The 23,298-nt window shown below is 55.3% G+C and overlaps 1 protein-coding gene across 8 annotated transcripts in view; it reads left to right on the top strand.

The window, feature by feature from the left end:
• The window catches only part of AFAP1L2 (actin filament associated protein 1 like 2), a 100,852-nt gene that overhangs the window by 67,483 nt on the left and 10,071 nt on the right, over positions 1-23,298 (top strand). For 7 of the 8 annotated variants that reach the window (XM_055300516.1, XM_055300510.1, XM_055300511.1 and 4 more), the window contains 8 exons: positions 5,326-5,416; positions 10,792-10,997; positions 12,471-12,650; positions 15,108-15,197; positions 16,541-16,625; positions 17,656-17,760; positions 20,090-20,301; positions 22,428-22,573. In XM_055300516.1, coding sequence (XP_055156491.1) covers positions 5,326-5,416; positions 10,792-10,997; positions 12,471-12,650; positions 15,108-15,197; positions 16,541-16,625; positions 17,656-17,760; positions 20,090-20,301; positions 22,428-22,573 — 1,115 coding nt within the window. Of the gene's footprint in view, positions 1-5,325; positions 5,417-8,066; positions 8,151-10,791; positions 10,998-12,470; positions 12,651-15,107; positions 15,198-16,540; positions 16,626-17,655; positions 17,761-20,089; positions 20,302-22,427; positions 22,574-23,298 lie in introns of all 8 variants that reach the window. The other variant, XM_055300517.1, reaches the window with a different exon arrangement.

Raw genomic sequence — 23,298 nt, 5'->3', positions numbered from 1 at the left:
GAAGAAACAGAGGCTCAGTTCAAATAGCCGGCCCCGGGCTCACCTCCGGGAGGTACCAGGGCCAAGGTTTGAATGCAGGTTCTTGGACTCCAGGCCACTCTGCAGGCCGCCTGCTGAAGCACTTCTTTCAGCAGAGTAAAAGGGTCTGTTCTGTTCCTGCCAGCTGCAGGCTCCCCTCACTTCCAACCCAGGACCGGGGAGGGGGTACAGCCCCTCCATGCCTGACCAGTTGCCGCCACAGTAACCTGGGGGAGATGCTGTGATTTTCTGCTGTGCTTCAGGCACTGCTCGCTGGGTGGGGAAAGGGGAGGTGGCCGCTCTGGGCTGGAACTTTCCTCTCTGGAATTCAGCATCTGATTCTGATCAGGGTCAGCATCGGGTGCCACCGCCTAGCATCTCAAGCCTGGGGCAGCAGGTCAGCACCTGCAGGGGGAGGCTTCCACCAGGCCGAGTGTCGCCGTGGGCACCACGCCCTGGGTGGAGCATCATGACTTGCTCTAGAAATCTGTGCTTTGTGGACCTGGTGGGTTGCTGGGAGGCCCAGGCGCTGGGAGCAGGTTGTAGTGAGAATGAGGCTGTGTCCCAGCAGCCTCTGGGGTTCTGGCACCGGCTTCTCCTGCTCCTGTACGTGGACACAGAGGCTCCAAGGGCCCCGGGATGGGAGCTGCAGGGCCTCCGAACAAGACCGGGGCGAGCGGCCTTCCCCTAGAGCAGACTTCCTGTGTTGGCTGTGACTGGGGGGCCCCTCGGGGCCCAGAGAGGCTTGCGTTGACCTTTGAGAGAAACCCAGTGCTGGAGTTGGGAGAAATACCATCACCCAATAATAGCACGGCCCCAGGGGGGGCCTTCAGATGTGCAGCAGTTGTTCGGATGGCCCAACTCCAGGCCGTGGGGAGGGTTCCAGCTAGACAAACCGACTTTACAGTCATCCTTCTTGGCGGGGCTTCTCCACTGAGAAGGCCAGGGGCTGCTGACCTGACCGCAGCCCCCTGTTGGTCCCTCCTGGTCCCATCCCGGGTGCCCACCCCCACCCCAGGGACTCCCGCTTTCCGAGAGAGGAAGGCCCGGCCTAACCCGGAGCTCGCCCCTCCTGCTCACACACGCCTCCTCTGCTTGAGTCTGGCGGCCGCAACCACGACTTGGGTCCCAGCCCCTTGACGAGTGGCGTCAGGGTGGAGTGGGAAACAGCTGTGTCTTCTGGCTCTGTGCAAGGAGGAGAGCGAGAGCTGGACGGAGGGAGGGAGCGTGGCAGCGTGAGGTTGGAATGACCTTGTGACCTCTTCCTGAGACAGAGAAAGCCATGCCCCTTTGCACCCGGACTCCAGAGCCTCGGGGTGATGAGAAGCTTGTCCACCTGGAGGCCTGCCTGGGGTCCTCAGTGCCTACAGCTGGACCCAGAATGTAGCCTCTGTGGCAGGCTTAGGGTGCCCCCGACTCCCTCTCTGGTGGCCTGGGTCCCCTCCCCACCCCCGCAGAGTCCCGGGGTAGCAGATGTCCAGCAGTGGAAGAGGCAGCCACAGGTCTGGAGCAACCTCGTGGGTGTGACCGGTGAGTCAGGCAGCTGTGGCACTTCCAGGCTGCTGTGTGCACAGCCAGGTGCTGTGGTCACTGTAGGAGAACAGATGTTTGCTGGCGTCGTTTATGCTGCTGGCGGGCCCAGCCTTCTCCACCCCAGCTCCCCTTTGAGGCCTGAACATGCATTGGCGCCAATCTGAAGTGAGCTGCTCTATGGGGGAAGCAGCTTACTCCACAAAAGGACGTTGCCATGGTCGGTCTGGGAAGCTGGGGCTGGCTGGATCTGCTATCCCTGCCGGGGGAATGTTCCGCAGGGCACTCTGGGGCAGGTTGCTCATAACAACAGAGACACCTCAGGTCATCTGGGCTACTGTGCTCATGCAGCTCTCATGTCTCATCTAAAATGAGAATTTGCAAACTCTAGCCCCCTGGCCAAATCCGCAGCCACTGCTCTTGTAAATAAAGTTTTATTGGAACATAGCCATACTTCTCAGTTATGTATTATCTGTGGAAGCTTTTGCTCCGCGATCGTGGAGTTGAATAGCTGAGATCAGAGACTCTAAATGGCCTGCAAATCCCTGAAGTATGTGTTATTGGCCCTTTGCAGATAAAGTTTGCAGACCTCTGGCAAATCCTGCTGAGCAGAGTGGCTTTCTTCCCCGTCCCTTCCTGAGGATTCTCAGAACCTTCTTTCCAGTTGTAAAGTCACATTCCTCTGCCTCTTTATTTAGTGTCTACAACCTGGACCATGACAATGACGATGACAATGAAATAGTGCTCTTTTATTCTTAGCCCTGAGAAATCAGCGTCTCTTGCTCCTTTGACTTCAGAAACAGGCCATGATGTCTGTGCAATTACGTGACTCTCTTCTGAACTTTGGGGGAATCGTTTTATCCTTTAACTTGACTCCAGGGTTTCGGTTTTGTCCCCACATCCTGGAGAGCAGGGACTGTCCTTTTTAATGAGGCTGAGCTTGGGCTTCAGACATCTCCTCGGTCTCCTCAGGATACAGCTGTTCTTCCTCCACCAAACATGTATATAGGCAACCTTTCTCCCTTCATTGATTCTTAATATTTTTTTAGGTTAGTAAAAATTCATATGTATTGGATAATAGTGCTGGGCAGACATTAATCCTTACAGTGGCCCCATGTGACAGGTACTTCTACCCATTGTGTGGTGGAGGAACTGAGGCTCAGAGAGGTCAGTTAAGTTGCCCAGGGTCACACAGCTTGGATGCACCATGTTAGGAATCAAACCCTAGCCCTGGAGACCAGATGCCTACCACTGCCCTCTCCTGCCTCTCCATTTATAGGTGATTTTACAGCGCCGGACATGGGAGGCTCTCAGAAAACACTCCCTAGTGCTCTACCCCCAGATAGGACAGCAGGACCTCTGAGGAACTCTTGAAGAAAGTTCATTCCCCCATCGTCCTGTTTTGATTGCAGGAATCTGGGCCAGACCTGGATCTTGGGTGCTTGGAGCTTCTCTGTAGATGGGACCCGCCTCCTCACAGAGAGAAGGGTCCCAGCACCACCCGATGGCGGTGGGGCTTCCTAGAGGCTGGAGCTGGAGGCCCGGCCAACCTAGGAAACGTGAGCTCCAGGACCCATCTATAGGGATCTTGCTGCTTCCCAGGGGAGAGGATGCTCTCCCCTCAGACCCTGGGAGGCCGGCTCCCAGAGGACCAGGGCTGGGTCTTGGGCCGCCCTTTGTCAGACATGATCAAGGGAATGGCCAAGAGGAGCAGAGACCTCTCCCCAGGCTTGTGGCAGCAAAGCTGCAAGGCCATCCCCTGGCAGCTACTGATGGCGCGCACCGGGTGCCCTTGGGACGAGGCTGACCCGGGGTGCCCCTCACAGCCGTGTCTGCAGGCCCAGGGCAGCAGCTGATCTGCCGAGGAAAGGAGCACATCACCCTGCTCCTTCCTCTGTGTTGGGAGCCGAAAGCTGCTCGGAGCCTGCCTCTCGATCTTGTATCCACTCTCTTGACGTAAGGTCAGATGAATTTAGAAGGATCCTGCATCAGATGCAGGTTGTGGCCTGGCCTCGCCGACCCTCCGCCCATAGGCCTGTGTCAGCTTGTGGGACAGTGATCCGGTGACCAGGTCCTGCAGCCCCCACCCCCCACCAGGCTGTGGATGGCCCCCAGACGATGATGACAGCCTCCTCGTGTTTGATGCGGGCCAGGCGCTGTGGAGACCTTGTCATGTTTTCCCTCACTGAACCCGTCAAGACAACCCTGGTTTTATTCTTGTTTTACAGGGAAGGAAAGTGAAAGAGATTGATTAACCCCACAATTAAATATGTGGAGTCCTAAACCCTGATTCAAACCAAGTTATATTCACTCCAGAGTCCATATGAATAAACTCTAGATACCAGGCCACACAGGATTTGGCTCGGGGATGCTGATTTTGGTGAAGCAGCCATAGGAGCATGGCTCTGCCCCCGAGGAGCCTGGGAGTGGACACTCCTGCAGTCCATGCTGAGGACTGTCCCCCAGGGGCCCCAGCCCAGGCTAACTGCTCTCTTGCCCTCCCCTAGGCCAGGACCAGGGGAACCTGTCTCTGTCATAGATTCCCTCAAAAAAGCTCATTTTCAGAGGCTGGGGTTTCTAGATCGTTCCTTTCTCCTGCCAGCAGGGCAGGGAATCCTCCAAGGCCCAGAAATCTGTCTGAGCCCAAGGCCCTATGGGGTCTTTTCATTGGCTACCCATCCCCACCCCCACCCCTCTCTTTCTACTGTTTTCATTTGAAACTCCCCAAACCCGGCACAAGGACTTTCCAAAACCAGGAGTAGGAATGTGCTTCAGATTTTGCCATTTCTGTTGTCTCATAAATATTCCCTTAGCCCTCCTCAGGGGTTGCACAATTGAGGGAGACTCCAGAGACTCGTGTGGATGGATCCTTGCACATTTATGACCTGTATCTAGGACTACTCATGCAACAATCTGCTTTTCTTCCCCTCCCCTGCTATTACTCATAAGATTAGCTTCACCGTCTAATGGAGGAATAGAGGATTTCATGCTCCATGCTTCTACCTACTTGCATATATTGCTTTTTCTTCTCAAATTGTGTGCATTCATCCCTATACCACGGAAGCAGCTCAGGGCCATTGTTGAGACTCAGCTCAAAGATTGTGTCCACTAGGTGGTAACTGTTTCTCGCACCCCACGCATTCCCACAGAGCTTCGACCTTATATATTAAAACACGACTCGTGACGCAAGTCCTTGACTGGGAGCCTTGAACGTTCACTGCCTAGTTGACTCTTGCCCAGGATGGGCTCCTGAACATCAGGATGCGTTCCCCACAGCGATGGTGCAGGAGCCATCCAGCATTTGCTGGCTGAATGATTGAACTTAGTCTGGGAAAAGTTTAGGATTTAGAACCCTGGTCATCTCCCTCCATCAGCATTTGATTAGCCCTTGTCATCCTAGAAAGAACATGCTATGTAGAGGCCATGACAGCCTGACACCATCTGGACCTTTATGTGCATTCCCTCCCCATCATGTACACAATGCTGGTGTGTGTGTGTGTGTGTGTGTGTTTGGAGGGAGGGTTTGAACCTCATTTTGCAGAGAACACTGAGGCTCAGCAAGGCTAAGCAACACACCCGCAGCCCTTCACTGGAAGCAAACCAATGGACGTGGTGGCTTATGGGAGCCATGGTAGTCCATGTTCTCCCTCCCAGCTGGCTTGAAGACCAGCTGGGCATTTTTTTTCCCTCCAGACTCCCCTCCTTCCACCCAAAGGGTTAATTCCAAGTCGTTCCCAGTGTATCCTATCTGAAAATGTTTATTTGTTCATACCACAGATTCCAGAGCGGAAACAACTCTCCATCCCAAAGATCGAGTCTCCAGAGGGTTACTATGAAGAGGCTGAGCCGTATGACACATCCCTCAATGGTACATCCCGGGGCCAGGGTTGGGGCTCGGAGGGGGTCCAACCACTTCCTGCACAGATGCCAGTGCTGGAAGCAGACGGTGGCCTGGGCTGCTGTTTCCAGAGAGTGTGGCCCAAACTGAGAACTGACCACAGAGCATTGGGCTGCTGCTCTTGTGGGGAGCTGAGCTGTACAGCAGACCCAGGCTGACTGTAAAGAGGGGCTTGGGATGGTCCCCAGTGAGCTGTGTTACCGTGTCTGATGCTTTCGGTGGCCCCACCTGGACGGTGCTGGCTTCAGCACAGAAATGTGAGGGAGGCGAGGTGTTGGCTCAGGGGCACTCGTAAGCAATGGGAATGTGGTGAGGCCGAACCAGCACCCTTTCCAGGGTTCTTTCATTAGACTGATAGTTAACATGCTCTCGTTGTACACCAGGCATGCTTCCAGGAGTCAGGAACTCAGCAGAGCTCAGCAGAGTCCAGGGTTCAAGCCCTTAGGTTCTGTGAGGAAAGACAGATGACAGATAAACACAGGTTGTGTCAGGTGATGATACAGTGGTAGGATGGAAAACACAGGGACTGGGTTGGGGCAGGAGGGGGTGTTATTTTAGATAGGGAGGGTCTCTCTGATAGCATGACCTTGAGCTGAGTCCTGAATGAAGTGTGAAGTGGGGAAGGCAGAGACCTACAGGAAGAACTTTCTAGACTGCACAGCCCATGCAGAGGCCCTGAAGCAGGAGGGCTCTCGGTATGCTTAAGAAATAGCAAGGAGCCCAGTGTGGCTGGAGCAAGGAAAGAGACAGGAGGTGGGGACACAGGAGTTAGCCGCAGGCCACGGTGAGGACTTTGGCTTCTTTCTGATAAAACCTCAGGCCTCAGTGACTGACATTAGGTATCAGTGAAAACATTAGGTATTCAGGGGCCTGTGCTACAGGGGCAGGGCTCATGCTGGACCCCTCTCTCCTTGGCCAGTGGTTCTCAGCTGGGGGAGTCAGATCAGAAATGCTCTTGGTATAGGGATTTGATAGCACAGAAAGGCCCCAAAAATTCTGGAAGAAAGACAGTGTTGTGGCCTACTCACGCACGCAGCTGGTCTCTGGTCCTCTCGCTCTGCCCTTCTTACCTCACTCAGCTTCCTTCCTTGGTAGGCGAATGTCTTTGAAAGCATAAAGCAAATTGCAAATATAAAAGGCAAGGGTCTACATGGGTAGGAATGAACTTGGCTGAAAAGGGGTGTTGTTGGCTCCGTAAAGAGCTGGGCCAGAGGTCGGACAGGACCAGACTCTCGGAGCCACCTCGGATTCTTCTCTTTCTTCACACTTCACCTACTGCCTCCGGTCCCAGGAACTGTGTGGGAGGCGAGGGCCTGTTTGGATTGAGGTTATTTTATTCTAAGAGGCTGGCTTTGTGGGCAGACATCACTTAGCTTGAACCCACGGAGCGTGTGGGATGTTGCCGAGTCACCGGCGGGGCCGTGATTTCAGACCGAAGCGGAGGGTGCGGTGCTACTTGTCTGGATGCATCTGGAAGGTGGAAGCTGTGACTCACCACGACGAGTACCTCCATGCGTCTTAAACCTCGCTCTCTCGGGTGTGGCCCGTGCCAGCGGGGGCCTGCATCCCAGACGCTCCCGGGGGCCTGTTTGTGGGGCAGACACTTTATCTTATCATAAACAAGTGGGCTCAAGCTTCGTGGTGTTTGTCATTTGGCTGCAAATTCATGTTGGTTTTAGCCAAGACCGGGGCGTCATTGTGAAGACAGCCTGAACGCAGCAAGGTGGGTAGGAAGGTGCCAGCTGCATTTCCTCTCCTGCCGGGACAACGACCAAGGATGACTTTTGGAGAGAATTGGTCCCATGCCACAAAGGGAGGGCTTCACCTGCATTTGTAACCTGGTCTGCCCTTACTTCCTGCTCGTTGTCCCCACACCTGTTTGAGCGGTGAAACCTGCAGGTCATGGCAGGAGGGATGACCTTTGGCCACCAGCCATTCGTAGACTTCCTACAGAGACTGGTTGCTTGGGTTCTTGTTCTGCTTTATCAGCACTGTCCCCACGCTGCTCTGAAGGGTCAGGCCTCTCTCTCCAAGAAAAAGTTTAGGAAGTGCCCTGATGGCCCGTGCAGGAGATACAAGGGTCAGTCCTACTTGCGTGAGATGTCAGCTACTTGGCCCATGATGTCTCATGCTGGGGTCATGGCAGCTACGGTAACAAATAACCCCCCTTTCTGCTTAAAGTGACACAATACAAATCTCTTTCTTATGAACAGCTCAGTGTGGGTTTTATAGGTCGGTAGGTAGTCTAGGCTCCCTCCTGGGTGGGCTTGGGCACCCTCTAAGACCACAGAATCCTCTGCAGGGAAAGAGAAGAGAACCCCTTAAAAGAGTTTCTTAAAAGCGCCAGCCAGAAGTGACTTTTACCCACATTCTATTGGTGACAAGTAGTTACCTGGTCATCTCTGGTTGGGAAGTGGCTGGGAGAAGGTGTCCTTGATTGGGCTGGGGCCTGTCCTGCTGAGTCCACTCCTCCAGTGGGAAAGTACTAACTTACAGTGGATAAGCAGCCACGGGGCCACATCTGGGTCTCTCTGTGTCTCTCTCTGCACTTGGGTCTGTACCTCTCTTCATCTTGTGTCTCTCTATCTTGCCTTTTTCTGTGCTTCTGGATCTCATACAGGTCATTCTGGCGGATTTTCCCCCACTGGAGTCCCCAGATGGGTGCAGGTGCCTGAAGGAGTCATTTACGCCACAATCACCTTGGGTACTGCTTGTCCCCAGAGCTGGAAAGCCAGTGATTCCATGCCTGCTGCCTGGCTTCCAGAGATGGGATGCATGCCCTGGGGTGGCCTCTGCATGGATTCTGCATGTGTACATCATGTATCAACCTTCTAGAAGGAGAGACTTCTCTACCTGCCACAGCCCCCTGCCACTGGCATCTGAATGCACGAGTGAAGGACCAGAGCGCTGCATGGTTGTCTTGCCCCCTTTTCCCAAAGACCTCCGGCAGCACACAGTGGGGGGTGGTCCACCAGGGGTGCAGAAATGGGATGGAATTACCTGAGCCTCCTGCCTTTTACTCTCATTCATCCTACGAGCCCCAGAAGCCACATATCTGCTTTAGGACTGTCCCACAGTCATGGCCATGCTGTGATCCCTCTTAGAGATAAATAAAATGACAATACACTTGCTCCAAGATTCCCCTAAGCCACTCCAGGTAGTTTGAGATACTGTGATTTGCTGTCTACTCAGCTTCCCCATACCTGCCTGGCGGTGGATGGGCAGGTGTTGGAATTCACCGAATGCTTGGGCCAACCCCGGAAGCACAAACAATGGGGAGATTTGGCCAGCTTCTTCCTGCTGAACTCTGTGGCCGCCCTCTATTAATTTCTGTTACTGAAGGAGGCATCCCAGTGACACTGTATCATTCTGAGTTCCCTTATTGTACAGAGTATACCACACTGACGATGAGGACTTTTTCTAAAATTGCCCTGATCCTACCACCTGATCAAATCAGCTCTCTTGATTTTTTCCTCTTGCCTCTTGGTACCGATCTATTCGCACATAGAATTTTAATTGTGCCTCCTCACTGACCATCATATTTCTTGAGCTGCGGATTACTGTTCAGAGTTCCCATCCAGTAGGGTTGCATGGCATGTTCTGCAGTGGGTGCATCACACTCCCCCCCCCCCCGCCTTCCACTGACTGTAAATGGCACTGGAATTAATAACTTGATGCACGTAACCTACCACTTTCCATTCTTCCTTTTTTTTTTTTAAACTAGTTTCCTAGGATCAACTCTCAGGACTGGGATCATTAGGTCAAAGGGTATGGGTATCTTTATGGCTCTTGAAACAACAGGCTGCCAGATTGTTTTCTGAGAGGCTTGTGTTTCATTTACGTTACTACCAGCAACGGGAGAGTTCGGGTCTCCCGTTGGCTACGCCACTCTTTCCAGTCTTTGCTTATTTAATAGGTGTGAAGGTATGAGCTGTGCAACTTTTTTTGTTACGCTGTGAAGGGGAGCAGTACCACACTGCTTTAAAGGAAAGTGGATATTAAAATATTGGAAGTGTTATTTTTAGAAATATGAAAACACATTTCCATTGGCCTCGTAGCGAGGGTAACTATGGCAGTGGCCTCATTCTGGTTTTCTATATTCTAAGTCAAATGTGGTTCTGTTTTCCTGGCGTGGAGGAACCTTGCTGGGCAGAGAGGAGAAGGGGCTTCTGCAGGAGGGACACTAAGGGCCCACAGGCTGACGTGTTTCTGGAGGAGACTGGAGGGGCAGATAGAGGAGTTGCGTTCACCCTGACTCGAGGGGATGGACCATGTCTGTAGAGGTGACAAGGAAGTAGATGGTGGCCTGACTTTCTACCCAGTCACAGAAGGAAGTATCTAGGGATCAGGAGATAGTGAGTTCCCCGTCCAGGGGGGAATTCAAGCAGAGGCTGGAGCGGTGTCAGGATTCCCACGGTGTTGAGCCAGGGGTTGGACTAGGTTGGGATCCTGAGGTTCTCTTTTTTCCACGTCCTTCTTTTTGGGGTTTTACTGATTTACTTTTTCCTTCCCCTAGTTTCTGTTGGCCTTAAACAGCACAATGAGGCCCGGAGAACAGAACAACTCTCGCAGGGTACATTGCGGGGCGGGGGGGGGGGGGGCAGGAGAAACTGAGGCACGGGGAGCGTGCACAGGATTGAACATGGTTTGTGCTTGGTGAGCTTTGGGATTCTCTGGAGCGGAACAAGCGTGAGGCTGACCAGAGGTGGAAACCAGCAGAGGGGGCTGTGTGTGCTGGGAGGCTGGCCGTGCGGAGGGAGAGCCAGCAGAGCCTGGGGAGGCTGGCAGTGGGTTGGCCCAAGGGCCGGGCCAGGGGGGACAGCCGCCTTCCCCACAGAGCCATTTCCTGCTGTGGTTTGTCTCCCCTTGAGAGGCCGCAGCCTTTCCTCCCAGGACAAGCAGGGACAGAGGTGGCCCAGCCCTCAGAGGCTTACCTCGTGCCCAGCGGGGGCTCCCAGAGACCCTTCCCCTGGGCCCCCCTACAGTGCCCGGGTGCCAGGCTCCCCCCTCTCCCCCACTGCTAGAGCCCCAGGTGAGGATCCAGAGGCCCGCAGGGGGGCCTGGCCTTGTCGAGTGTGGACCCTCGCCTGCGGGCAGCGTCTTGTCCACTTGACATCTGTGGAGTCTGGGATGACAGATTGGAGGAGGAAAAGGCAGAGACTCCTGGTTTGGGTTGTTTGTGTCTGTGGCCAGAAGCGGCCTCCAAGAAGTGTCACCGAGGGGGCTGTGGTTGGTGGCTGTCAGGCTGGCTCAGGGACACAGGGCCGGGTGCGGGCCCCCGCCCTCCCTCCTGGACGAAGGTTCCCCTGCCCCGGGGGCCGTGACCGCGTGGGTCTTCCTTGCAGAGGACGGAGAGGCGGTGAGCAGCTCCTACGAGTCCTACGATGAAGAGGAGAACAGCAAGGGCAAGTCGGCGCCCTACCAGTGGCCCTCGCCCGAGGCCAGCATCGAGCTGATGCGCGACGCCCGCATCTGTGCCTTCCTGTGGCGCAAGAAGTGGCTGGGGCAGTGGGCCAAGCAGCTCTGCGTCATCAAGGACACCAGGCTCCTGGTCGGTTGGGCTCGTGTTGTGGTGCTGTCCTCTGTGTCTGGGGGGGGTCAGGGGAGGCGGCCCCTCATGCCAGGCGGACGGAGCCTTTCCTACGTGGAGGTTTTCTCCTGTCCCTGATCTGAAATCGTAGGCAGAGCTGTGTGCGCGTGGATGAGTGTGCTGCCTCTTAACTAAGGAAGTCTAATGGGGGCAGCCCGGGGGGGCTCAGCGGTTTAGCGCCGCCTTCAGCCCAGGGTGTGATCCTGGGGTTCCGGGATCGAGTCCCGCATCAGGCTCCTTGCATGGAGTCTGCTTCTCCCTCTGCCTGTGTCTGCCTCTCTCTCTCTCTCTCTCTCTCTGTCTCTAATGAATAAATAAATAAAAATCTTTAAAAAAAAAAAAAGTCTAATGGTTTTCACAGGACCCTCCAAGGGGGCTGTGGTGACCACCCTCTGCCCCCAGGCCCGTCCCATAGATGTGTTTTCCCAGGGATCTTGTCCCCTGGTCTGAGGGCTCATTCTTCCTCACATCTGGACCCCTGGCCGTTTGGGGTGGAGCCCCCTGCCCGGTCAGGACCCTCCAGCCCCCCTGGTTGTGGCCACCACACTCACCTGTGCAGAGGCAGAAAGGGAGGCATTGTCACCGAAGTCAAGGTATTTTGAATTACCGATTATAAGACAAAATCCGTAAGAGAACCAGAAGCTCTTACTCTGACCACAGCCCTGTTTCCTGTTATTCTAAATTACAATTCACAGTTTTTTATGTCCTCATTGGAAGTTCCTTGGAATCATTATAAGCACGCTTTCCTCCCGGGTCACGACATGCCCTGCCCTGTGCAGATGCTCCTTCTGGTAACGCCGTCCCCAGCCCTGCGAGGACCCCTCTATACCCATCACAAACAGGAGCAGAGTATTTTGTCTGGGAGGGGAAGCAAGTCCCTTTTTCTTTTTCTTTTCTTTTTCTTTTTCTTTTGCTTTTCTTTTTCTTTTTCTTTCTTTTCATTTTCTTTTTCTTTTTCTTTTTCTTTTCTTTCTTTTCTTTAGCTACAAATCATCTTCTTAACTAAGCAGATAATGAGCTTGGTCTTCATTCCCTATGCGCCCCTCCCTGAGGTTGGTGAGCAAGAAATGCAGACAGGCGGGGAAGTGGGAAGAGTGAGTCCAACCTGAAGGTGTGAGAGTTGGCTGCAGAGGATGATTTTCAGGAGCTAGCTGAGGCCTGCGGGGCCCTTGGAGCAGCCTGGATGAGCAGGGTGCAGGTCATCCCCGGGGAGGCCGGCAAGAAGGGGGTGTGAGAGAGAGGAGACAGTCTCCCTGGTCGCTCTGATGCCAAGAGCAAGAGCTACTGATACCTGAGGCCTCATTCTGCACCTTTGGTTTTGCTGGGGAGAGCTGAGCTCTCAGGGGTCCTGCCATGCCCGTGGCCCCTCTCTGCAGCACCCGGCCAGGCCTGGCACCCCTGGCAAAGTGGCACAGCGTCTCTCTTCTCTTCTAGTGCTACAAATCCTCCAAGGACCACAGCCCTCAGCTGGATGTGAACTTGCTGGGCAGCAGCGTCGTCCACAAGGAAAAGCAAGTGCGGAAGAAGGAGCACAAGCTGAAGATCACACCAATGAACGCCGACGTGATCGTGCTAGGCCTGCAGAGCAGGGACCAAGCAGAGCAGTGGCTCAGGGTGAGGGTGGCACTGGGCTGCTGGGGACACAGGCCTGCCCCGCCTATAGGGCTCCTTGGCTTTTTCTAAAAGGGATGACTGCTGTCAAGGGTAGAGGATCTACAGTCCTTCAAATTCCCAGGGTTTCTGTGTTCTGAGTGGTAGCCGTCAGTCCTAAGGAAAGGATCTCTCCGCTACTGTTCCTGGACTTGGGCTCTAGTAGAGACTCATTAGCCCTCTGGCTTCTGGAGAGGCATCACCGGCCTTCTTAGTAAAGAAGAATGGATGGCAGGGTCACTCGTAAGGCACTAATCATGGGCCGTGTGCTTTTATCAAACTTAACCTACCTAATCACGCCGAGGGTAGCTGCACAAGGTTCATACCACCATTTTACAGGGGTGGTGATTAAGGCTCTGAGGGAGGAGGTGACCAGTCAAGGGCACCTGGCAAGCAGTAGGTGTGACTGTCTGACCACAGTCCTGTGTGTCCTGCCATCACAGATGCATGTGGTCAGGTCTGCCTGCAGGTACGTGGGGGTGGCCCCCAGTGATGGCAAAGCCTGGTTTGCCCCATGTTAAAGATGAGCTTGACAATGCCAGAACGTAGAAGGTTTGTACCAAGAAGGTGCCCCTGGTTTGGGGGCAGGACCCCTGGTCAGCCAGAGAGGTCCCTTCCTTCCTTGGTTCCTGCTGCCCCCTCCTCCATCACGGCCACGCCAATGCATTTCTCGTAGAAGTGCTGTGTCTGCCTTCTATCCCTATCTACCTATGTACATACACACAAGTACTTGTGTGCACCCACACTTGCAGATATACACATAAACACTTGCATGCACGTGTACACACATGCACAAGTAGTTGCATACATGCAAAGACTTGTAGACGCATGCACACACACACGCACACACGGTGCTTCTGCTCTCAGTGCTGTTCTGCTGCTCCGACCCACCTGTCCTTCCTCTGACTCCCAGCCTCTCTCCCCAACTCACATGCCCTCATCCTGAAACCCCTGCTGGTGCTTTCAAAGACAAGAACCCTTTCAGAAGGAATAGCCTCTCTGTCGGCCTTCACAGAGGCCCCCTTCCTCCCTGGTCAGATGAGCATGGAGCTGGACCTGGCTGCGAGGGCCTGACTCCGAGAAGCTGCACACGCTTGCAGTTTGGTAGGACCCGTTAGCCTGTGTGATGGGCTCTCGGCCATCTATGTGTATCTGTTTTGTCAAACCTACCTACCTTCCCTGGCCTCCATGTCCCAACTCTCAGTGATCACCCCTGAGCTCACAGGTGGGGCAGGTATATGGCAGTGGGTGGGAAATGCTAAGGATGGGGCAAGAACCCCAGGAAAGGCAGGACTCTCCTAGAGAAGCACTCAGGCCTCGATGTCCAGCTTTGCGTGCTTCCCCTGCGTAGGGTGTCCGCACACTCAGGCCCCAGCTGATGAGGATGGCACCTTCACACACGGGTCCTCACGGTGCCCCAGGCTCTAGGTGTGGCCCATCCGACAGATGTGGTGACCGAAGCTTAGACCCCAGGTCATGCCACTAGTGATGGACTGCAGTGCCTGTCTCCTTCGCACAGCACCATGTGGCATGTTTGGTCCCCCACGTGGACCAGGGCCTGAACTGGAGTCAGTCTAAGAAGTGAGAAATGCCTTATGCTTCCCCAACCCCATAGCCTTCTTCCTTTTATTCTTTGGCTTCTCTAATTTTAAACTTGTTTCCATAAACTGCTCTAAGCAGAGACTGAAGAAGGAAGGTCTTTGAAAGTACGCTTGCTGCGTCCACAGGGCTTGGGATGGGCAGCGTGGGGATGTGTGTGTGGCTGCCTCGGGCTGTTACCCTCTGGGAACCTCCCAGGGGGCTCCCAGCTCAGAGCCCCAGCGCTGCTCGTGTGGCCAGAGCTATGCCTGACATGTGCGTCTCCAGCCCCAGGCCCTGGGTGCCAGGGAAAAGGCTCCTTCTGGAAGAGGGTGGAGTGGACTACGACAGACCGGTCTAGAGAGCCAGTGCTGGACTCAGGCAGTTGGCAGGCCTGCTTCCCGAGCCGACGGAAGCCCTCCACAGCAAGCTCCATGGCCCCCCAAAAGCTGAGGGGACCATGGCAAATGCAGTTCTTTCTCATACCCACAACCGAGCAGCCACCCCCGCCCAGGATGAGGCCGAGGAGGAGGCTCGCAGAGTTGAGGGCTGGCAGCTTTGGCCATCTTCAGGCTTTGCTGTAAAGCACCCACCCCTGCCCCGCCGGCCACCAGAACATGTGGGGGTCTGCAGGGGAGTGGGCTGAGGAACAGGCCTGCCCACTGCAGCCTGCCCAGTCCTAGGCCAGGTGCTGCGGGTGGGAGGGATAGTCGCCGTGCCTTGGAAAGCGTCCATCCCCTGTCTCACCTCCACCCACTTCCCCTGACCGCGAGGGGCCCTAGCTTGGGTCTGGCTGTGAGTCTGGCGGTGAGTCTGGCGGTGATGGCTTTTCTTGTCCTTCAGGTCATCCAGGAGGTGAGCGGCCTGCCTTCAGAAGGAGCGTCTGAGGGAAACCAGTACGCCCCAGATGCCCAGCGCCTGAACTGTCAGAAAGTAAGCCTCTGTCCTGCCTGGGAGAGAGTTCAATTCTCTCTCTTCTCTGTCAAAATTAAAAGTATAAAACTGAATCTTTGCTTTTGCCCGTCAGCCCAATGAGTAAGACATGCACGGTGCCAGTAGCTTCAGGTTGGCAGGAAAACCGATGAAGTTGATCCTTTCTTGCTTGGGGCAGGAAGCTTTATTAGAACAAAGGTCAGCGTGCCCTCCATTCCTAGGCAGGGAAATTCATGGCATGTGGCCCTTCTTTTGCATTTGCTCCTGGTAGAGCTTCGGGGCTGGGTGAACTGTCCCCTTACTGTCCCCTTGTCAATTCCAAAGGGCTCTGTTGCTCATTTGCATGGAGCCATGGGGCCCCTGCTTTGAAGGGCCAAGGTTGAGAAAGTTGGGCCAGGTGCTCTTGGAGGGGAGGGCTGACACCTGTGGCTTCTCAGTCCATGTCACCAAGTATCAGCAGGGAGGTGCCCTGAAGTCTGGGAGCACACAGAACAGCAGCACCGTGTCTCCCTGGGCTCCCCAGCCCTGGCAAGGAAGAGGGCAGAGAGGACATAGATGTCTCAAGTAGGGAGGAGGAAGGCACAGACCATCCCTCTTGGAGTTCCCTGGCCAGGTGTAGCAGTCCTCGAGCCCCCGCCTATGGCCTGCCCGTTGGTTGGGAGTCCCTCAGCCTGTTTCCCAAAGGTCTGGAGGATGTTGTTCTCTGAGAGCAGCTTGTCTGGAATATTCTGAGCGCTTCACATTCTAACAGCAGCAGCCACCACGTGCTCCGAGAAATTCCCAAGTCCCCTAACAGCCCTGGGGATGTAGATGGGGGTATTACCTCTCTCTAAACACATGCACAGCAGGGCCAAGAAAGACTTTTAAGTCGAGCACCTGGTCTGGATGGAGAGTGCTCCAGCCAGGGTTCAGATCATGGTCTGATGCTGTGTAGACAGGCTGGCCCTTCTCTGAAACCTGCTGTGTTAGTAGTACAGTCAGTTCTGCAAAGCCGTCCTCACGCTCCCGGATGGGTGGTTCCCAGCCCGACAGTTTCAGCTGGGATGTCAACTCTAATGCCACCGCTGGGGTTGGCAGCTTGCCTTCGGTGGGGCAGGCATGTTGGGAACTTGGGAACTTGGATGAGTGGTGGCCTGAAGAAGAGGGATGGGGATGGGGATGGGGCAAGGAAAGGTCTCCCAGAGAGCCCGAGGGAAGGCTGGCCAATGTGCCGTCAGTGACCTGGACTCCACGGTGACCTCTAGCCTACACCCAAAAGCTATCTATTAGTTTCTCTTACATTGTGATCCCCCAGGTAACCATTCCCAGACAAGATCACCCACTTGTCTCTCTCTTTTCCACAGCTAGATATAATGGAGAAGTACCTGTCAGCCCCGGAATATGGAAGCTCCATAGATGGCCACCCTGAGGTTCCAGAGGCCAAAGATGGTACCGATGCTTGTGGCTGTCAGCCTGGGCTCGGGAGGGGGATGGTGTCCCAGGCTGCGAGACATGGCTGTCTGGCTCAACCCTCATGGGTTTTAACAGCTGCTTGCAACATGCCTCCAACTTCTAAACTGCTTGGAAATAACACAGCTGATAAGCCCAGGAAGAAGGGAGGGATGAGCAAATTGAAGTCAAGTTTTATGAATTGCTAGGAGTAGAATACTCTTGCATCTCTCCTTGTTTGCTGCTAACCCTTGACCCTATCTCTTTGAGCCAATGCAGTCTGTGAAGATTCTCAAGTGCTGACATAGTCTATGAGGGGAGTTGGTGTGGGGCGCCTGGGTGGCTCAGTGGGTTGATTGTGTGACTCTTGATTTGGGCTCAGGTCATGATCTCAGGGTCGTGGGATCGAGCTCCGCTTCCGGCTCCGTGCCCAGTGGGGTGTCTGTTTGACATTCTCCCTCTCCCTCTGCCCTTCCTGCCTGTGCTTGCACTCCCTCTGTCTCTGTCCCTCTCTGTCAAATACATAACTCTTTTTTTTAAGATTTTATTTATTTATTCATGAGAGAGAGAGAGAGAGAGAGAGAGAGAGAGAGGCAGAGACACAGGCAGAGGGAGAAGTAGGCTCCATGCAGGGAGCCTGATACGGGACTCGATCCCGGGACTCCAGGATCACGCCCTGGGCCGAAGGCGGGCGCCAAACCACTGAGCCACCCAGGGATCCCCACATAACTCTTTTTTAAAAATAGAAATTATTTTAAAAAAAACAAACGAGTTGATGTGCCCCCTTCTTGAGTGTTTGATTCCAGGGATACCTGACTCTGGATTGTGGATCCTGGTTTGGGGAGCAGAGTGTGGGTACGCGCATGCGTGTGTGCGTGTGTGTGTGTGTGTGTGCATGTGCACACACACACACACACACACGGGGTGGGGGGTGCAGAGGCAGTGGGAATGGGTCTGCTGTTTCCATCTTTCGCTGAGGCCTGTCAGCGGGCCGTTGCAATGCTGACGGCTTTTTCTCTCATGTTGACAGTCAAGAAGAAATCTTCTCCTGGCCTCAAACTGAGCAACCTAATGAATCTGGGCAGGAAGAAATCTACCTCGCTGGAGCCTCCGGACAGGTCCCTCGAGACATCCAGTAAGCACCGTAGCTGCCTGCAGGCCCTGCGGGCTCACCCACCAGGCCGGAGCCCGTCTCCAGGAAGGCGGCTGGGACCACGCAGGCAGGGACTTGGGTCTCGCCCTGACCATCTCTGGGGAGGGCAGAGCTGCGGCTCTAGGTTTCTTGACCTTCGCTGCAGGTGGTTCAGCTGCCTGCTGCGGTGCTGGAGCCTTTGCGGAGGGTCCTCCCAGTGGTCTTTAAAAAGTTCTGCTCTTTTGATGAGCATTGAAGGAGCGCGGCGAGCGGTGCTAGGGGAGGGGACCCTGCAGAGGGAGAACACGGTCCTGAGAGCTCACAGCCGAGAGCCGTGCTGGCTTCATACCCCTAAACCACACGCCGTGTCTTCGTAGCAGCGGTAAGGGGTTCTTTCCAGGGACAGAAAGAACATTCCCATCCAAGGTTGGACCCTCTGGGTCCTGAAGATCGGGCTGGAGCTGAATAGGCCGAGGTGGCATCTCTGGGCAGCGGCAAGGCCTCAGAGATGGGGACAGTGAGGCCCCTTAGGGTGACGGAAGCCCGCGCTGCCGGTATGGAGGGGGTGTGCGGGTGCTGCTAGGCTCACAGAGGTCAGCTCTACTCCCCTCATTCTGCTTGAGGAAACTGAGGCCTTTCTCAGGAAATATGCTGGGGGAGCCTCTGTCCTGGCTCTAACCTGGGACTCACTGCTCTGGCTCTTCCCAGGGCCTGAAGGCTGTTCCTCGTGGATCCCTTGTGCCAGCCCTGGGCTCCTTTCCCGAGTCCCAGGTCTGGCTTGTGAGGCTGGCAGAGTGGGTGGGTGGGTGGGTGGGTGGAACCAGAAGTCATCAGATGGGAGCCTCACACTGGGAGCCTCTTAATTCTCTGGGCGGGACACCGGGCAGTGCCCCAGCATTGCCAGCCCCTGCAGCCTCGGGGGGGACCGTGTTTGGCACAGAAACCTGGTCTCAGTGAGTCCCACTGGGAGAGAGGTGGCTGGCTTATTGCTGGAAGTCTCTTCAGCAGTGAAGCATGCTCCTGTCCCCGGTGGCTAGGGAAGGGTGACAGAGAACAGACTTGGCATCTGAGCTCCCTGCTTTCTTGACTCAGAGTTCTCTTTGGTCCAGAGAACTGAGATGGGCAGTGGGGCACTTGCCTGGATGAGCCAGGTTTCCTAGGTCTGGGGCGTGAATTCTTCTACTTTGCTACTGTTCGTGTGGCTCTGAGAAACTCACGATCTCCACTCTTGGCCCAGCACTGGGTGGGCGGGAGGGTGGCCTTGTCCATCCCAGTTAAGGCTCAGAGCAGCTGCAATCCTCTAGAATGGAGAAGGCGTCCACTTTGTAAGCCAGTCCCTCCGGGAAGGTGGGCAGCACGGAGAGGTGTGAATGCACAGCACATGGGGGGTGCAGGGGGTCCCGTGGACTGGATTTTATGCATCTTTGTAGCCCTGGGGACAAGGCTGTGCTTGGCACATGGTGTCAGCTCCGTAAATGTTCCTCTGAGTGGGGGGCAAAGGGAAAGGCTTGTCCTCCTCTTAGGAAGCCGAACCCAACACATGCAACCATCTGAGACTAATAAAGGATGGCATGATGGACGCACCCCAGTGCTGGCAGCCGCTGCATGCCGACAGAGAGGGCGGCTCCCTGGCAGAGAGGCCACGGGCACGCACCCTGGGCGCTGGAGGTGAAGGGGGCAAGTTCCTGCCCTTGAGAAGCTCCGAGTCCGCTGGGGGAGGCTGCATGGAAGCAGGTCTCACTGTTCTGGGATCCACAGGTTCGGAAGGAAGACAGAGCAGGGAGTGCAGGAGCCAGGGAGGGTCAAGCGAGGCCAGCTGGGTTTGGGAGGAGGAGAGGGAGCCGGCCAAGGGGAGCAGCCCTTTGCGGGCTGAGGCTGAGTGACCCGGTGTCAGGGATGCCGAGGAGGCTAAGGCTGTGGAGGCCAGAGGACTGACTGCACCTGCCGCCAGGTGCCCCTGGCTGGGGACCTTCCTGCACGTGGCCTAAGTGACCAGAGTCTGGGGAGGAGGGCCGCTGCCGGTGGGGGCATGGCAGGGGTGGGGTGGGGGGAGCCTTGTCCTGCACACAGACCCAGCCAGCCTGCTCTAGTCAACGACACGACTCCCTCCCCCCGGGACAGACGCGGTCCGAGACGGGAGAGCCGTGCAGCCCACGTTGCCGGGGTCTGGCCGCATGCAGGGGCAGGGGGGAGACCTGCTGAGATCCAGCCCCTTCGGGGTGAGAAAGCCCCTCGGGCAGAGCGGTGACGGGTCTCGGACCTGCGATTCTGGGGGAGACGCTGGGAGGCGCGGCGGTGGCGCAGCCCTGGACACCCTCGTCCCCTCCCGCAGGTTACCTGAACGTGCTGGTGAACAGCCAGTGGAAGTCGCGCTGGTGCTCCGTCAGGGACAGCCACCTGCACTTCTTCCAGGACCGGAACCGGAGCAAGGTGGCCCAGCAGCCCGTCAGCCTGCTGGGCTGCGAGGTGGTCCCCGACCCGAGCCCCGACCACCTGTACTCCTTCCGCATCCTCCACCACGGGGAGGAGCTGGCCAAGCTTGAGGTACTGCTGCCTGCGGGGGCCGGGGCGTGCTGCTCGGACTGTCATCCCACAGTCACTGTCATCCCACAATCGACAATCCAGAGGCAGCGTAGTCTTGCCTTTTTTTTTTTTCTCCCTTGCATTTTACTTCTTCGCATTTAAAAAAAAAAATTTCCATTCCCTTTCTGACCTCAGAGTGCTTGTGTTATAGGAAAGGGACAATGAGCTGCTTCCTGCACTGAGGGCAGCACGAGTATTTATAACTCCCTGAGCGGCTCGCAGAACCTCCTGGGGATTCACAGTGGGTTTGATTTGGTTTGTGTATCACCAGCTGCGGCGCCGCCGTACATAGAGTCGAGGACGATTGTTAGGGCTTATCTGGGGTAAGAATGAGGTTTGTGATACAATTACGTTTCTCCCACTCCCCGCCCTCCGTTGGATGTGATGTTACATTTGCAAAAATAAGAGGTGACCTAATGCCTCGCGCTGGGCAGGCGAGGCCAGAGCCAGAGTTCTTCGCACGCAGGGAAGCACCCTCTGGCTCAGCCCTGTCCACCGGGTCCTTCCCCCGAGGGTCTTCATCCAAACTGTGCTCCAACACTGCCCTCTGGTGGCTAAAAGCTCCACATCCCAGTTACCTCCCGGGGGGGGGGGGGGGAGCCAGGCACAAGCTTGTGTCCATCCATCCATCCAGCTCTCCTGGTGACATTACAGACCCTGAACAGTAGTAATGTGGTGAACAAGACAGATACGCTCCCGGTCACGGACCTTGGATTCTAGTGTGAGGGTGAGATGTTACTCAGCGAATTAGCCAGTGGATGACTTTGTGCAGAAGTCCTGCGGGCTGGGGGCCGGGGCTGAGGGTGGGGTGTGGGCATGATGAGGTTGGGAGGGAAGGAAGGTTGATCCTCAGAGCAATGGGGCGGGGGGATGACCCTGGAAGGTTGCAGGGGATGGTGGCATGCTCAGATTGGGATTTCGAGATGCTTCCTCTGGCAGCTGAGGCAGGGGAACGGATGGAAGGGGCACAAGAAGGGACAAGATGAGACCAGTAAGGAAGCTGTCACAGTTGCCCAGGGCAGAGAGGGTGGTAGCTGGAGCTAAGGATGCCCACGCAAAGCTGGATGGAAACTCCTGCTGGAAAAGGACTGGGAAATGAAAAGCAGCTCGATGTCCAGCTCTGCTCACAGCTGCCTCTCTGATGAAGAAAATGCGGTAATAAGTAGAGCTGTGCTGTGTCATGCCAACGAGGCAGCTGTTTTCTCTTATGAAAGTGAACCTGTAGTATTTACAGAATCCCCCCCCCCTTTTTTTTTTCCATTAAAAAGGTAAGCGGGTAGCCCGAGTGGCTCAGTGGTTTAGCACCACCTTCATTCCAGGGCGTGATCCTGGAGACCTGGGATCGAGTCCCGCACCAGGCTCCCCGCGTGGAGCCTGCTTCTCACTCTGCCTGTGTCTCTGCCTCTCTCTCTCTCTCTTCTCTGAATAAATAAATAAAATCTAAATGAATGAATGAATGGTAAGAAGCGACGTTGGCATTTTAACAGATAACCAGTGTTTGTAAAAAAAAACAAAACAAAAAAAAAACAGGCTCCAGCCTCACTGGGATTTACTTCATTATTTATCAGAGCAAGTGGGCTTGATGTCAGGTGTATTTAAGATGACCTTTATTGTAAGACTGACTTTATTGAAATTGTCAACAAAATAAATTTGAATTTTGTTACTTCTTAGAGATCCGATCTTGTATATACGGATTAGGGTGACAAACTGCCATGTGACAGTGTAGAACATAGAGGTGTCAACCTAGAACGCATGCTCTCCTGGCTCTTCAGCCTCCTAGAAATACATGTGTATGAATCATATTTGATACCTGGGACAAATATCCACAGCATCACCGAGGTGGCATCCAGGTGGCAGGAAATGTTACTTAGAGACACGGGGTTGAGATAGGCTGGTGAAAATGAGAGTGCATGGCCCCCGCCTGTCTCAGAGGCCTTGCCCGTGTGGGCATCCTGGCGAGGGTGCTACTGGCACCCTCCCTCCTACTGGCGCCCACCCAGTAGCTACTCCCCACTGGTTGGGAGGGCTGGGCAGCAGCCGGCACATTCCATCCAGCTCTGCTCATGTCCCTCTCCGCCTCCTCGCAGGCCAAGTCTTCTGAGGAGATGGGCCACTGGCTGGGCCTCCTGCTCTCCGAGTCAGGTTCCAAGACAGACCCAGAAGAATTCACCTACGACTACGTGGATGCAGACAGGGTGTCCTGTATCGTGAGTGCGGCCAAAACCTCTCTGCTGTGAGTGTTACGGGGCCTTCCTGCATCAAATGCTCCCGTTCCCAGCCATGCTTCAAAACGTGGGCCCGGGCTGGCCTCCCGTGACCGGTTCCATCATGCAGGGCAGCAGCTGAGAAGCCAGGGTCAGCCCAGTCCTACCCGGCAGCAGGAAGCCCAGGGCCCAGGAGCAGCTAGCAGCTAGGAGCTGAGCCAGGCCTTGGGCAGGGGGCGGCCACAGCACCCTCGGCCTGGGTGGACACTCTCCAACTCCTTAGGGCAGAGTTGGTGCCTTTCCTGACCATCCACTTTCCTTACTGCTGATGGAGCGCTGGTACTTCTGCTTTCCAGGCAAGCAGAGCGGGCCTGGGGAGAAGCGCTCCTGGGTCAGGAGGGTGGAGGTAGCTCTGATGGAAGCTGGCCAAGCCACTGCAATGGGATCCACTTTCCCTTTTCTGTACAAAAAGGGGGGAGTGTCTGGTCTGGGCCACCCCAGTGCATCGTGATGATGAAATGAGAAAGGATTTTGTGGTTGGAAGGAGGTCCTATAAGGGAGGAATCTGGGCAAGAAGGCAGTAGGATCTGGAGGAGGGGTAGGGGGCAAAGGAAGTTTGTTTTCCTGGAAGAGAAGTTCAGAACTAGGAGTTCCAGTAAGAAGGCCCTGGGAAGAGAGGGAGGAGATATCCCTAAATAGACGAGTTGAAAATGAGGTTGATGCCAGTCCCTGGGTCCCCTGCAGGCCCTCTGGC

The sequence above is a fragment of the Nyctereutes procyonoides genome, unplaced genomic scaffold (genome assembly GCF_905146905.1).
Source record: "Nyctereutes procyonoides isolate TBG_1078 unplaced genomic scaffold, NYPRO_anot_genome, whole genome shotgun sequence".
Classification (NCBI taxonomy): Eukaryota; Metazoa; Chordata; class Mammalia; order Carnivora; family Canidae; genus Nyctereutes; species Nyctereutes procyonoides.
Note: the sequence above shows the minus strand (reverse complement) of the source record. Positions and strands in the feature narration are given on the sequence as shown.